A 17,115-nucleotide genomic window follows, 5' to 3' on the forward strand; every position below is an offset into this window, starting at 1 on the left:
TGGGGATCCTTTCTTATCTTGTACAGCATGCCATTCTGTATGATCAGTCTACTCCAATGCTTTAGAAGTTTGATCACACTATGTGACTCAACAGCTCGTTCATGCCTGGTAGGTCTCTTGTGTCTCTGTACAAAGTACATGGCCCTGCCTACTGTCTTGTCTTGCTCCTGTTGACCAACAAGCTGACTCTGAGGGAGTGCAGTGGACTGGTCTTCCTTCTGTAGAAGACTGAAGGCAGCGTCTGCCCCAATCATGTGACTCACACCTCCAGTGGACTGAGCACTAAAGATGGCAGCGACTTCCTCTGACGCAACTGAGCCTCTTGTGTTCGGTGAAATTGCCTCTTGCACTGGCCCGTCTGATGTCTCACCGCCTTCGTCCACAACAGCCTGACCGTTGTTGGACACTCTGAACACCTCTTGCCCAGTTCTGTCATTCACACCGTTGACTTGTTCCAACAGTGAGGCATAAGGTTCAGTGACAAGGCGATGACCCACACACGACTGGACAAATGGCTCACGACTCAATGCGTCGGCTACGATATTCTTTGGGCCGGGAATGTACTTCAAGTCGAAGTCATAAGCAGCGAGCTTTGACACCCACCGCTGTTCACACGCGTCAAGTCTGGGTTTGGTCAGAATATATGTCAAGGGGTTATTGTCAGTCCATGTGGTAAAGTGTCTGCCTTTCAACCAGTGGCTGAATTTGTCGCATACTGCCCATTTCAAGGCAAGAAATTCAAGTCGGTGCGCAGGGTAGTTTAGCTGGGAGCGAGAGAGCGTTCTACTCGCAAAGGCGACAGGTCTGGCTACCTTTCCACCAGGCGGAAGTTGCGATAGGACAGCTCCAATCCCATCAAAGGATGCGTCAACAGCCAGAATGAACGGGGCATTGAAATCTGGGTGGGCTAGAGTGACACTTGTCATGAGGTCGTGTTTCAGTGTCTCAAACGCGGTCTGGCATTTGTCGGACCAATCAGCAGGAGTCAGCTTCACAGGACCTCCTTTCTTCACAGGTTTGCAACCTTTCTTGCGCTTGCACTGAGCACTAGGTTCAGCTGTGAGCCTGAACAGCGGTTTAGCCTTCGCAGAACATGCCTCAATGAAACTTTGGTAGTACATCACCATGCCTAAAAACGATCTGATTTTACTAGGACAAGGTGTTTTACCATCAGATTCCATGATGTCTGCGACTTGTAGGTTGTTTATGGCTGTGACCTTCTCAGGGTCTGTCCGAACTCCATCTTCACTGATGACGTGCCCGAGAAATCTCACAGTCTTCCTGAGGAAGAAGCACTTCTTGGGTGCGAGCTTAAGGTTGTGCTCCTTGAGGCGGGCAAACACCATCTGCAGGCGTTTGAGTGCAACTTCTTCTGTAGGTGCAAATACCATCAGATCGTCGAGGTAACACAACAGGCTCGTGAAATTCTCGTCACCGAATATTGACATCATCATCCTCATGAAGGTAGCTGGACTGTTGCATAGGCCCTGAGGGAGACGGTTATATTCATGAAGTCCAAAGGGTGATGAGAATGCTGTATATTTCTTGTCATCAGGGTGCAAGGGGACATTATAGAAGCCTGATGTCAGGTCCATCGTGGAGAATAGAGCATTCCCACCGAGTGCGGCTAGAGCATCTGCTTGGTGCCGCAGTGGGTAGGCATCCTTCACAGTTCTTGCATTGAGCCATCTGAAGTCAGTGCATACTCTGAGGTCTCCATTCCGCTTCCATACGAGAACGAGTGCAGATGCATATTCACTGCTCGACTTTTGAATAATGCCTTTTTCCTCCATCTCATTCAGAGTCGTTCTCAGTTTCTCATACTGGCTTGGTGGTATGCGCCTGTATGGTAGACGGAACGGCTTGTCATCAACAAGGTGGATGCGATGCACAAACTCTTCGGCCTCTCCGCAGTCCATCTTGTGTCTGGAGAAGATTGACTCATATTCTTCAATAATGTGAACAAGCTTGTCTTTCCACTGCAGTGACACTTCGCATGACTTCAGATCAATGTCTTGCAGGCCCAGAGTCTCCAGTGCATGCACCATGTCCTCTTCTGACCTTGGATGCACATCTTCGCTCTGCACACACTGCATGTTGCACTTGACTTCCTCTGCTTTGGGTAGGTCCTCCACTGCGATACAGGGGGACACATCTGCGATCTTGGCGTTCCTTCTCAACACCACAGTTCTGTCTGTAGGGTTAATGACTTTAATGGGCACCCATCTATCTCCCCAAAGTGGAGTAATAACTCTTCCAACAAGGATTTGTTTGGGTCTGGCTTTAGACTGGGTCGGCTCAACGACCACGGTACTGCCTACTGACATCACAGCTGACTCAGGTAACTTGCCCCAGACAATGTGCTCACTCTGTGGTTCCAGTGTTACACAACTTTTGACTTTCACTGTTCCCACCTTATCTGGAATGCATTCACCTCTCCATCTCTCTGTGTTGGACAGTAGTGACAAGAATTGGCAGTGGTCATCAGTCTGACCATTGTCGGGCGAGGAAACAAGCCTCCAGTAGCCATCAGTGCTCTTCAGTTGAGTTAGGATATGCTTGATAGCATTGCTGCCAAGGATCATTGCTTCTGTCTGGCCAGGTACAACCATTACCGGAACGATCATCCTGCATCCGTAAACGGTAACATCAAGGTTATACATGTTTTTGGGGGAAACGCGGTGTCCACCGCAGCCTACAATGATATAACCATCAGCTGTGTCCTTTGTCATGTCAGGGCATTGCTGCAGCAGGGACTCAACAGCAGACTCACTTATTGTACAGGCCATTGACCCGCTGTCTAACAGTGCTTTGAAAGTGGGGCCATTCTTTACAAGTACAGGCGTGTAGAACAGGCTATCAGTCTCTGCTATTCTCTGGGATCCCTGAAAGATCAGTTTCTTGGATGAGACTACTGTACTGCCACTATAACTGCTGTGCAACTCATAGAGGGATTCAATATCAAGCATGTCGGGCTTCTCATAACTGGTTGGAGGTTCAATTAGCTGATCTGCACGGTCCTCCCCTGTGTACAGATCGGTCAGTTTTCCTGAGGTTGTGGAGTGGTCCTCCTCGCTGGACAGTCACGACGTGAATGGCCTGGAGCATAGCACTTGAAGCAAAGCCTCTTCTCCCGGCAATGAGAGAAAGCACTGTGACTGTCATCTTTGCAAATAATGCATGGCATGTCAGTGAACCCGTCAACTCTGTTCTCAAGACACCTAGGTGGAGCTCGCTTCCTTACTTGTGACTGGTTAGAGGTCCCACACAGCAGAACCTTTTCCAACATAGCCATCACCTCCGCTAGGGGGACATACTGAGGGCTCTGGGTCTGAGGTGCCTCGTGACCACTGCGGTCATGGGCTGGACTATGGCTCACCTCAGCTGTGTGTACTGCGATGTCCATCCTCTTCACAGTGTGTACTTGGGGAGTTGCTTTGCAGCTCATCGCAGCATGGTACTCGTTCAGCACCTCCAGTACTTCACACGCTGACCATTTGTCCATAGTTTTGGATCTGAAAGTGAGGGCTAGGTCTTTCCGAATAAACATGCGAGTCACCTCTGTTTCAGGGTTGTCCAGAGACTTGCCCTGCTCTCTCAGACAGTCAATGGCGAGGTCAGCTGCCCTGTTCAGTCTCAGCCAGTAGTCATAGGGGTCTTTCTGGTCTCTAGGCAAAGTCGAGTAAAAGTCAGCTAAGGGGACAGAAGAGTACCTAGTACAGCTAAAGTATTTTCTAAGTAGACCATAAATCAGGTCAGGCTGAGCATGCATGTCAATATTACTGTTCCTAATGCCAAACTTCGCTACATCCTTAGCTTTTCCCCTCAAATGCATAAGGATCTCCTCAGCCTGCTCTTCGACTCTCAGATTACTCCTCTTAATGAATGTTCTCATCAGATCTTCCCATTCATGCACCTTAATTGTATCCGACCCATCTCCTACAAATGATGGTGGTTCCTTAACCTTCCTATGTGTGACAACCTGAACCTGAGATACATCAGACACATGGCTAGGCTGACTCAGTGTGCTTGTTACATCCTGTGTGAAAGTTGAAGCAGGAGTTACTGTGTTATTTGGCTGCATACGTGACATGATGCTATCAGCTAACTGTTGACCTATCTCCTGAATGACAGTCCTCATCTGGTCAGCTACACACTCAGAGACGCTACCAATAGGATTTGGTGTAGACGTGACTTGAGGCAAATAAGAGCTAGTGCGTTGGTTAGCTGCATTATGTACGCTAGCATTGGAAACTGCCTCTAATGAGGGTAAACTAACACCTGGGGCAGGACTATCAACAGAAAAGGGGATGGGAGTAGGCATACCCCTGCCTCTGCCAACTTGAATGGGTGTGCCAAACCGTGGAAAAAGTGGATTACTCTGAAAAGACATGTTTCGAAAATGTCCGCCACAATACAGTACAGTCCACCCCACTTTGTGAAATCATCAATAAGAAAATGGCAAATAGAATCAAAGTGATTATACAAATCAGCAGTCTGTGTGACACGTTACTGCTATGCCACATAAAATGATCTGTGCCGCTGTGACACACTATAATGAGCTTCACTGCAATATATGCTACCCTTGCAAACTGTGAACACACAAATACTGTGAACTGATGGCTTCATGGAGGCAGGACGGTCACCGGTTCGACAAACTTGATAGGAGTCTCGGGTCACGGCACCAATGTAACTGCTGTGTACCCGTCCCGCCAAGAACCCACACACAGGCTGGATTGGATGATATGGTTCTTTACTGGTAGCTGCAATGAGTGATCAGAAGGCACATACACACAATATGTGGTTAGCACCTCTGCTGATTTCGATGTCATTAGCAGAGAACAGGAAGTCTGCCCAAGTACATAACATCTTCATATTTTTACAATTACATGAAACACAATTACAGATGTGACTTAATACAATGGCTTTTAACAGTATACTTTTTAACGTGTGTGATCGTATAGTGGTTTTAACTTGCTTTTATCTTTACTGGTATTACAATCAATTCAATACAAAATATTTTACTTGGTTTTTAACCAATATCATCCTTTTTTATATATTTATGAAATAGAACATAGAAAAATACAAAATACAATACAAGACATGACACAAATAATTAAATTGACTTTTAGCACCCTCTGGTGGTGACTAGCAAACAGACAGACCACGTTGTTCGCATGTTAAAATGGCGAACAATACAAATTTAAATATGAGCGTCTTGACACGTAAAACGCACATAGTGCAACAATTATTACCTGCAATGAGTGATCAGAACGCACATACACACAATATGTGGTTAGCACCTCTGCTGATTTCGATGTCTACAGGGGGAAAATAATATCGACTTCAGTGCAAAATAGTAATACATCTGACGTGAGCAACAACCAATTCAAAACGAAAATTCCACAACGTAGCATTTCAACTGCTATTAAATAACTGTGTATCTTACAATAAATCTCACGTAAACTTTAGTGTAATATATAATATTTTGCGGAGCAATATCAGAACGTGGCTTACCATTAGCAGAGAACAGGAAGTCTGCCAATAAGCTTCCGGTTTGCGGTCATATTTACTGACTTTCAGGTACCAGCAGATGGCGGAATAGGACCTCTCATTGCATAACAAACAATATACATATTTTAGCAGGAATTTCACTCAAATAATCAAAGTATTTCTTATACCCGTTACATATATATATATATATATATATTTATATTAGGGATGTCCGATAATGGCTTTTTGCCGATATCCGATATTCCGATATTGTCCAACTCTTTAATTACCGATACCGATATCAACCGATATATACAGTCGTGGAATTAACACATTATTATGCCTAATTTGCACAACCAGATATGGTAAAGATAAGGCACTTTTTTTGTTTTAATTAATTTAAAAAAATAAGATAAATGAATTAAAAACATTTTTTTGAACAAAAAAGAAAGTAAAACAATATAAAAACAGTTACATAGAAACTAGTAATGAATGAAAATGAGTAAAATGAAGTGTTAAAGGTTAGTACTATTAGTGGAGCAGCAGCACGCACAATCATGTGTGCTTACGGACTGTATCCCTGCAGACTGTATTGATATATATTGATATATAATGTAGGAACCTACCAGAGTATTGATAACAGAATGAAACAACCCTCTTGTGTGAATGGGGGAGAGAGGTTTTTTGGGTTGGTGCACTAATTGTAAGTGTATCTTGTGTTTTTTTATGTTGATTTAATAAAAAAACAAATAATTAAAAAAACGATACCGATAAAAAAAAAAAAAAACGATACCCATAATTTCTGATATTACATTTTAACGCATTTTTAGGCCGATAATATCGGCAGGCCGATATTATCAGACATCTCTAATATATATATATATATATATATATATATATATATATATATATATATATATATATATATATACTGTATAACATTTAATTTTTGTTGTTGTTGTTTTTTGTATTTTTTTTTGTCTTGCCACTCTCTTGTCCCAACAATTTGCACTTTTGTTTTCTTTTTTTTTTTCTTCTTCTTTTTTCTATCCCCTCCTCTTCCTGTCCGGCTGATTGGACTAAGTATATTAAACATATTTAGTCCAATCAGACTAAATATATCAAACATTTAATGAATTGTAAAGTATCCCACACTTCTCTTTTCTAAAGTCAATATGTACTGCAGATTAAGATCATCTACATCAACATGATGATTTGCCTCAGCGGCGGGACAAGACACATTTGAATTACAACAAGACAACTCAGGACATTGGGTTGGCCAGATCTGGTCTACGGACCGTAGTTTGGGGCCCGGTTGTAGGCAATATTTCTCTGTATGGCAATGTTTCTGTATAAGATGTTTCTTTATAAGAGCAACAACATGTTAAACCCATGTTGTCCTCTCATACCATGTTGTCCTCTCATTCCATGTTGTCCTCTCATTCCATGTTGTCCTCTCATTCCAGTTCACGTGAAAGCAGGAACCTGCGAGGTCATTGCTGCACACCGATGCTGCAACAAGAACAAGATCGAGGAGCGATCGCAGACCGTCAAATGCTCCTGCTTCCCAGGACAAGTGGCGGGGACCACGAGGGCGGCTCCTTCTTGTGTGGACGGTAAAGGCTTTTTCATTGTGATGATGCATGGTGCACACCTGTTGTGAGTGTGTGTGTAAGCCTGAAGACTCACATTGGTCCTGGACCTTGGTGCTGGCAGACTGAGTGATAACACTGCCAGTCAGTGTTGGTCCTGGACCTTGGTGCTGGCAGGGTTAGTGATAACACAGCCAGTCAGTGTTGGTCCTGGCTCTTAGTGCTAGCAGACTGAGTGATAACACAGCCAGTCGGTGTTAGTCCTGAACTTTGGTGCTGGCATGGTGAGTGGTAACACAGCCGGTTGGTGTTAGTCCTGGACCTTTGTGCTGGCATTGTGAGTGATAACACAGTCAGTCAGTGTTGTTCTTTGACCTTGGTGCTGACAAGGTGAGTGATAACACTGCTAGTCGGTGTTGTTCCTGGACCTTGGTGCTGGCATAGTGAGTGATAACACTGCCAGTTGGTGTTGGTTCTGGACTTTGGTGGTGGCAGACTGAATGATAACACAGCCAGTCGGTGTAAGTCCTGGACTTTGGTGTTGGCATTGGGAGTGATAACACAGCCAGTCGGTGTTGGTCCTTGACCTTGGTGCTGGCATGGTAAATGATAACACAGCCGGTCAGTGTTGATCCTGGACCTTGGTGCTGGCATGGTGAGTGATAACACAGCCAGTCGGTGTTGGTCCTGGACTTTGGTGCTGGCATGGTGAGTGATAACACAGCCAGTCGTTTTTTGGTCGTGGACCTTGGTGCTGGCAAACTGAGTGAAAACACAGCCAGTCAGTGTTGGTCCTGGACCTTGGTGCTGGTATCCTGAGTGATAACACAGCCAGTCAGTGTTGTTTTTTGACCTTGGTGCTGGCAGGATGAGTGATAACACAGCCGGTCAGTGTTGGTCCTGCACCTTGGTGCTGGCGTGGTGAGTGATAACACACCTAGTCGGTGTTGGTTCTGGACCTTGGTGCTGGCAGACTGAGTGATAACACAGCCGGTCAGTGTTGGTCCTGGACCTTGGTGCTGGCATGGTGAGTGATAACACAGCCAGTAGTTGTTGGTCCTGGACCTTGGTGCTGGTATGGTGAGTGATAACACAGCCAGTCGGTTTTGGTCCTGGACCTTGGTGCTGGCAGACTGAGTGATAACACAGCCAGTTAGTGTTGATCCTGGACCTTGGTGCTGGCATCCTGAGTGATAACACAGCCAGTCAGTGTTGTTTTTTTACCTTGGTGCTGGCAGGGTGAGTGATAACACAGCCAGTCGGTGTTGTTCCTGGACCTTGGTGGTGGCAGGATGAGTGACAATACAGCCGGTCAGTGTTGGTCTTGTACCTTGGTGCTGGCGTGGTGAATGATAACACAGCCAGTCGGTGTTGGTCCTGGACCTTGGTGCTGGCAGACTGAGTGATAACACAGCCGGTCAGTGTTGGTCCGGGGCAGCTTGTACATGACCCAAAACTGGTCTCGTCTCACGTGGTATAAGACTGTAATCCATTGCCTGGAGGACAATAGGTTAGGGGAACTGGACTAACAAAACGACTCCAAAAACTCCGGAAGCCAGTACTGGTGGAAGGTTGGGCTTTGGGCTAGCAACCCAAACCTGTAAAAAATATCTTATGCTACAGAAACATTGATGAAAAACTTTAAACCCCAACGTCTTGGAAAGTAAGCCTCTTCAGTGCCCCACACTAAAGAGCAAATGACGGTGTACATGGAAAACCGCAAGGAGACAGTGCGTCTGAAGCTTCTGAACCCTAGACGACTCACCAACATTGCTACATGGAATGTGAGAACTATGTACGCAGCTGGAAAGACGGCAGTAATCCCGGAGGAGATGAGGAGGTACAAACTATCTCTCCTTGGAATGTGTGAAACCAGATGGCTCCAGTCAGGGCAGGTCAAGTTGGCGAGCGGAGAATCCATACTGTACTCTGGACGCCCAGAAGACTTGGCATCACACACAGAGGGAGTTGCGTTCATGCTCTCCACAGAGGCACAGAGGGCCCTCATCAACTGGGAACCCATCAATTCGAGGATTATCACAGCCAAATTCCAAACTACGCACAAAAAAATAAACCTCCACGTAGTACAATGCTACGCTCCCACTAACGACGCAGACGATGAAATCAAGGATAATTTCTACAACCAACTATATCACATACTTGAGACCAAAAAAGGAAAAGACATCATGATTCTGATGGGAGACATGAACGCAAAGTTAGGAGGAAACAACAATGGTTATGAAATGTACATGGGAAGACAAGGACTCGTAACCATGAATGAAAACGGAGAAAGATTTGTAGCAGTTTGTGCAGACAACAGTTTGGTCATTGGTGGGACAATTTTCCAACACAAGGATGTGCATAAAGCAACGTGGGTGTCTGCTGACCATGTAACAGAAGACCAGATCGACCACATCTATATTAGCCAAAAATTTAGACGCTCTTTGCTGGATGTCAGAGTGAAAAGGGGAGCTGATGCTGGATCAGACCATCACCTACTTACAGCAAAAATCCAGCCGAAATTAAAACGCACAACACATAGAGAAGGAAGACTCAAATTCAACATACAGCAATTTCAAGATATAGGCACATCAGAACTGTACAAAGTCACACTACACAACCGGTTCCAAGCACTACGAGGTCTTCAAGAAACTCCTATATCAGTGGAGGATAGTCTGAAAACAATATGGAAAGAGACATGTCAAGAAGTGGTTGGGAGAAGAAAGATAAATAACAAACCGTGGCTTTGCATGGAAACATTCAAGAAAGTAGGTGTGAGAAGGGGGGGAAAAGGAGGTACTAAATAGCAACAAAACAAGAGCAACAAAGGCCAAAGCACAGAAAGAATATGAAGCAGCAAACAAAGAAGTGAAGAAAAGTGTCAGAAAGGACAAAAAGAAGTTAATTGAGGATTTGGCACAACAGGCAGAGGAGACAGCAGGAAAAAATAATCTCAAAGAACTTTACATAACTACAAAAAAACTCATAGGCAAGTTTCAACAGTCACAATCACACATTAAAAACACACAGGGTAGACTATTCACAACCAAGGAGGACCAACTAAAGAGATGGGCAGAAAACTTTAGAGAACTGCTCAATAGACAACCCCCCCAACTGACAGCTGAGATCCCACCAGCCACAGATCTGTTGGGAATAAAGTGCAACCCCGCCACCAAGACAGAAATCAAGAAGGCCATCAGGGCCTTGAGAGGAGGCAAGGCAGAGGGGCCGGATGAGATCCCAGCTGAAGCCCTAAAGGCAGACATCGAAACCTCCACCAGCATGCTTTACCAACTCATACAAACCATCTGGGAGGAAGAACATGTCCCATCAGACTGGAGAGATGGCATCATTGTCAAGATTCCCAAGAAAGGAGACATCGGGGAGTACAAGAACTATATAGGCAAAATGCTGCTTTAATCGCCAGGAAGGTGCTCAACCGCATCCTACTGGAGAGAATCCAAAAGGCAGTCGATGGAAAACTGAGGGAAAATCAGGCTGGTTTTAGGATCAATCGATTCTGTGCAGATCAAATAGCCACACTCAGGATTATCATTGAACAGTCAATTGAATGGAACTCCCCTGTCTATGTCATCTTCATTGATTTTGAAAAGGCTTTTGACAGTGTGGATCGGGAGATGCTGTGGAGAGTGATGGCTCACTATGGCATTCCCCCAAACTTGATTAACCTTATCAAGAACACCTACCTAGGGATGCAGTGTCGTGCCCTCCATGAAGGCTGTCTATCAGAGCCCTTCGAGGTCCTGACTGGGGTGCGGCAGGGATGCATGCTCTCGCCCATCCTGTTCATCCTCTGTATAGACTGGACCATGACACAAACAACAAGCAATAACCGAACCGGCGTACAGTGGAGCCTGACTGAGCAGTTGGAAGACCTGGGTTTTGCTGATGATTTAGCACTCCTAGCACACACACACCAACATATGCAGGATAAATCATGCAAACTGGAAAAAACAGCTGCTTCGCTTGGACTCAAAATCAACACATCAAAAACCAAGTTAATGCGTATTAACAACAAGAACAACTCCCCAATAAACATGGATCATAACCAGACAGACGAGGTTACCACCTTTACTTACCTAGGAAGCATTATTGCTGTGGACAGAGGAACGGAGGAGGATGTCAGTGCCAGAATTGGAAAAGCAAGGACCACATTCACTATCCTAAATAAAATCTGGAAAGCAAAAAACATATCACTCAAGACTAAACTGCAAATCTTCAACTCAAACATCAAATCCACCTTACTCTACAGTTCAGAAACCTGGAAGATCACCGCCAACATACTCAACAAAATACAGACATTCTTCAACCGCTGCCTCTGTGGCCTCCTAGGTATCTACTGGCCTAACACCATCTCCAATGCCAACCTGTGGGACCTCACTAGATAAGACAATAGAAACACAAATCAGGAGGAGGAAATGGAAATGGATTGGTCACACACTGCATAGACACAATAGCTCAATCACAAAACATGATCTAACAAGGAACCCGCAAGGCAAGAGAAAGAGAGGAAGGCCTAGAGCCACCTGGAGAAGAACCACAGAGCAGGAGATGAAGGCACAAGGGCTGTCATGGCAACAACTGGAGCGAAGGGCACAAGACCGAAGGGGATGGAGGAGTTTCATCAATGGCCTATGTTCCTCAGGGAATTTAAAGGCCTAAGTAAGTAAGTAAGTATGGTGAGTAGTAACACGGCCTGTGGGTGTTGGTTCTGGACCTTGGTGATGGCAGACTGAAAGATAACACAGCCAGTTGGTGTTGGTCCTGGACCTTGGTGCTGGCATGGTGAATGATAACACAGCCAGTCGGTTTTGGTCCTGGACTTTGGTGCTGGCATAGTGAGTGATAACACAGCCAGTCGGTATTGGTCCTGGACCTTGGTGCTGGCATGGTGAGTGATAACACAGCCAGTCGGTGTTGGTCCTGGACCTTGGTGCTGGCAGTGTGAGTGATAACACAGCCAGTCAGTGTTGGTTTGATTGATTGATTGAAACTTTTATTAGTAGACTGCACAGTGAAGCACATATTCCGTACAATTGACCACTAAATGGTAACACCCCAATAAGTTTTTCAACTTGTTTAAGTCGGGGTCCACTTAAATTGATTCATGATACAGATATATACTATTTTCATAATACAGTCATCACACAAGATAATCATCACAGTATATCAATTTAATTAATTACATTATTTACAATCCGGGGTGTTGGTTGAGTTTGGTTGGAATCAACACTTCAGTCATCAACAATTGCATCATCAGAGAAATGGACATTGGAACAGTGTAGGTGTGACTTGGTAGGATATGTACAGCAAGTAGTGGACACAGAGAGAGAGAGAGAGATCAGAAATTATAAGAAAAAGTGACTACATTTGATTGTTTACATTTGATTATTTACAATCCGAGGATGTATGACGAGGAAGGGAGGGTGTTAGTTTAGGGTTTAAGTTGCCTGGAGGTGTTCTTTTAGTGCGGTTTTGAAGGAGGATAGAGATGCCCTTTCTTTTACACCTGTTGGGAGTGCATTCCACATTGATGTGGCATAGAAAGAGAATGAGTTAAGACCTTTGTTAGATCGGAATCTGGGTTTAACGTGGTTAGTGGAGCTCCCCCTGGTGTTGTGGTTATGGCGGTCCTGGACCTTGGTGCTGGCATGGTGAGTGATAACACAGCCAGTTGGTCTTGGTCCTGGACCTTGGTGCAGGCATAGTGAATGATAACACAGCCAGTCGGTGTTGGTCCTGGACCTTGGTGCTGACAGACTGAGTGATAACACAGCCAGTCGGTGCAACAGAAGTCAATATTCAATGGGTGTGTGTCCCTGAAAGGCAGGGAAGGAGTTTGTAGCGTGTTCTCTTAACTGTCGTCTTAAGGGAGTCTTAGAATCCTTGCCAGGTCCTTCCAAACAAGGAAAACAATCCAGATTAGAAGTTTGAGCAAGTGAAAACAAACATTTCACTGTAATTGTCCATTTCAGATCCTCAAATTCATCATAGTTGGCAGAGCAGACAGCTTCTCCAAGATTTAGTGCAAAATTCACAAAAGTCTGAGTCCTGCCCATTCTTCTATCATTGGTGGCAGCTTTAGGTTACCAACAATGGCTGCCAGAAACGTACCAAAGTGTGAATACACCAGGTCAAGGCTTCCCCCAATCAGGAAATGTTGTCATGATTCCAAATAGGTAGAGGTGGTCTACATCCTCCAATCACAAGGCATGTGGCAGCTCATTTCTGCCAAGAGTCCACCACGTGTCCATCAACATTGTTCTATCAGGACAGGCAGGTTCCCCCAAACCCAAACTTCTTGCCGAGAAGATCTTGTCAATTTTGTTGACAGGTAAGTTGATCAATTCCATGGTTTTTAGATTTTAGAGAGCAACGCAAAAAAAGGCCCAAACAAAGAAAAAATAAGCAAAAGCAGGGAGATAAGAGAGAGGCAAGGACAAATGTCTGCCTTCGTTAAGAGCCAGAGAGAGAAAATCAACAATTAATCAAACTTTATTAATAAAGCGTTTTTCGTACATAAAAAAATGCAACATAAAGTGATTTATAGACTTAAAGACAATATCCTAATGACCCACATCCCCATCACACACACACACACACACACACACACACACACACACACACACACACACACACACACACACACACACACACATTGCACACACACACACACACACACACACACACACACACACACACACACACACACACACACACACACACAGACACACACATACGCACACATATGCACACACACACGTATGCACACACATACACAAACACACACACACACCCACACTTGCGTACGCACACACACACATTTAAGTGTGTGTGTGAGCTTAAGTTAAACAATTTCTCTTGTGGATCAATAAAGTTTGTCTAAGTCAAAGTCTAAGACTTGTTGTTCCAGTTCAGACTTGTCAAGATGTTGATGATGTTGTTTTTTGTGCAGCATCCCTGGTGGCCCAAAAGTGGTGGTGCCAGATGCATCCCTGCATGGACGCTGAGGAGTGCAAAGTGCTGCCAGACCTCAAAGGATGGAGCTGCAGTAGGGGCAACAAAGTCAAGACCACCAAGGTTGGTGTCATTTTGGATCCAATCACAAACATTCTAGCCTGCAAACAATGGAAAAATAAATGTTGAGCAATAAATGAGACCAGGAAGCTTCCTAAACAGAAGCATCAGGCTGCTTGAAGAGATGAAGGTCCGGGCTGCTGGTCTCCATCCGTTACTCTGTACCACCCCCTCGCCCAGCCACCTCCTCCATAATTCATGTCTACACTCTTTTATTTTAGTCGGGTTAATAATTCAGGCTCTCCCACACGTAGAAGAAGGCACCACCACCACAAAGCTGATCTGGATCTGAGGGGGTGATCAGACCAGGAAACTTCACACCTAAAGTCCTGCACGTGTGAACACAATGATCTGCACCCAAACATCTGCACTCGAACATCTGCACCCGAACATCTGCACCCAAACATCTGCACCCGAACTTCTGCACCCGGATTTCTGCACCTGAAAATCTGCACTCGAATATCTGAACCCAAACATCTGCACCCGAATACCTGCACCCAAACATCTGCACCCAAACATCTGCACCCAAACATCTGCACCCTAACATCTGCACCCGAACATCTGCACCCGAACATCTGTACCCAAACATCTGCACTCAAACATCTGCACACAAACATCTGCACCCGAACATCTGCACTCAAACACCTGTACCCAAACATCTGGACCCGAACTTCTGCACCCAAACTTCTGCACCTGAACATCTGCACCCGAACGTCTGCACCCGAACTTCTGCACCCGAACATCTGCACCCAAACTTCTGCACCCAAACACCTGCACCCAAACATCTGCACTCGAATATCTGAACCCAAACATCTGCACCCAAACATCTGCACCCAAACATCTGCACTCAAACATCTGCACCCAAATATCTGCACCCGAACATCTGCACCCGAACATCTGCATCTATAGTTGGACATACATACAGTAGATGTTTGTGTTCTATAGTAGGACGTACATACAGTAGATGTTAGGGTTCTATAGTTGGACGTTAATACAGTAGATGCTAGTGTTCTATAGTAGGACGTACATACAGTAGATGTCAGTGTTCTATAGTTGGACGTACATACAGTAGATGTCAGTGTTCTATAGTAGGACGTACATACAGTAGATGTCAGTGTTCTATAGTAGGACGTACATACAGTAGATGTCAGTGTTCTATAGTTGGACGTACATACAGTAGATGCTAGTGTTCTATAGTTGGACGTACATACAGTAGATGTCAGTGTTCTATAGTTGGACGTACATACAGTAGATGCTAGTGTTCTATAGTTGGACGTACACACAGTAGATGTTAGTGTTCTAAAGTAGGATGTACATACAGTAGATGTTAGTGTTCTATAGTAGGACGTACATACAGTAGATGTCAGTGTTCTATAGTTGGACGTACATACAGTAGATGCTAGTGTTCTATAGTTGGACGTACATACAGTAGATGTCAGTGTTCTATAGTTGGACGTACATACAGTAGATGTCAGTGTTCTATAGTAGGACGTACATATAGTAGATGTCAGTGTTCTATAGTTGGACGTACATACAGTAGATGTCAGTGTTCTATAGTTGGACGTACATACAGTAGATGTTAGTGTTCTATAGTATGACGTACATACAGTAGATGTCAGTGTTCTATAGTTGGACGTACATACAGTAGATGCTAGTGTTCTATAGTTGGACGTACATACAGTAGATGTCAGTGTTCTATAGTTGGACGTACATACAGTAGATGATAGTGTACTATAGTTGGACGTACATACAGTAGATGTTAGTGTTCTATAGTTGGATGTACATACAGTAGATGTCAGTGTTCTATAGTTGGACGTACATACAGTAGATGTCAGTGTTCTATAGTTGGACGTACATACAGTAGATGATAGTGTTCTATAGTTGGATGTACATACAGTAGATGTTAGTGTTCTATAGTTGGACGTACATACAGTAGATGTTAGTGTTCTATAGTAGGACGTACATACAGTAGATGCTAGTGTTCTATAGTTGGATGTACATACAGTAGATGTCAGTGTTCTATAGTAGGACGTACATACAGTAGATGTCAGTGTTCTATAGTTGGATGTACATACAGTAGATGATAGTGTTCTATAGTTGGACGTACATACAGTAGATGTTAGTGTTCTATAGTTGGATGTACATACAGTAGATGTACCTGCTGGTTGTGTGGCACAAGTACACCTTTTCTAGTTTTTCAATCAGTAAGAAGTGACTTCATGACAAGAAAATACCAGGATCACAGTCTGTTTAAAAATGGTAGGAATGAAAGTCCGTGGGTCTCAAAGAGTTCTTTGTGTGTATTGTTTTTCAGATGTTCTTGTGACAATGTTGTTATCAAAAGCACATGAGAATGTTATTAAAAATATAAAAACCACTCCCTGACAAGATTTCAAACTGAGAAATCATCTTAAGGAACACGTGTAACGGCCATTTTGGGTCCAAGGGTTGATGTGAATGTTCCTCCCACAAGTAATTCATGATAGTTGCCACTTTTCACAGTGAAATTCAAAGCAATCCACAAAGTCTGTGAAATTGCAGGAATCCAGCAGACAATGATGTGTGCTCAGTGGGACCACAGGACGCAGGGCATTGAAGGATGGTGGTTGTGGGTCACGGTGGAGTCCAGCACGATACACCTTTAAGAGGAGCTTGGTTACCCAAGATGCAGATAGAGACCAATAATCACGCAAGTTGGTGCCTTGTGTGTTTACATGATGGATTGAAAGTAGGTGTGTCATCGTTAATGCATGTGATTAATATGTTTTGTGTTCACGTTATCATAAACAAATGAAAATAATCACACCAATTGTTCTGACCATGCAGGAAGTCTATTGTCACACAAAGATTAGAAATGACAGGCGGCCAATTTCACTTCAAACACTCCCATGGAACTTTGGATAAAACTGAGGTCATGTGTTGGCATTGTAGC

The 17,115-nt window shown here is 44.3% G+C and overlaps 1 protein-coding gene and 1 pseudogene across 1 annotated transcript in view; both read left to right on the forward strand.

Moving 5' to 3' along the window:
• Positions 1-17,115, forward strand: part of tafa3a (TAFA chemokine like family member 3a) — a 140,614-nt gene that overhangs the window by 113,706 nt on the left and 9,793 nt on the right. Inside the window, exons 3-4 of the mRNA XM_061936863.1 lie at positions 6,960-7,109; positions 14,062-14,186. Of these exons, the coding sequence (XP_061792847.1) occupies positions 6,960-7,109; positions 14,062-14,186 (275 nt within the window). The remainder of the gene's footprint in view (positions 1-6,959; positions 7,110-14,061; positions 14,187-17,115) is intronic.
• Positions 8,783-11,768, forward strand: LOC140677547 (uncharacterized; annotated as a pseudogene).

Source organism: Nerophis lumbriciformis, linkage group LG03 (assembly GCF_033978685.3).
Source record: "Nerophis lumbriciformis linkage group LG03, RoL_Nlum_v2.1, whole genome shotgun sequence".
NCBI classification, from domain to species: Eukaryota; Metazoa; Chordata; class Actinopteri; order Syngnathiformes; family Syngnathidae; genus Nerophis; species Nerophis lumbriciformis.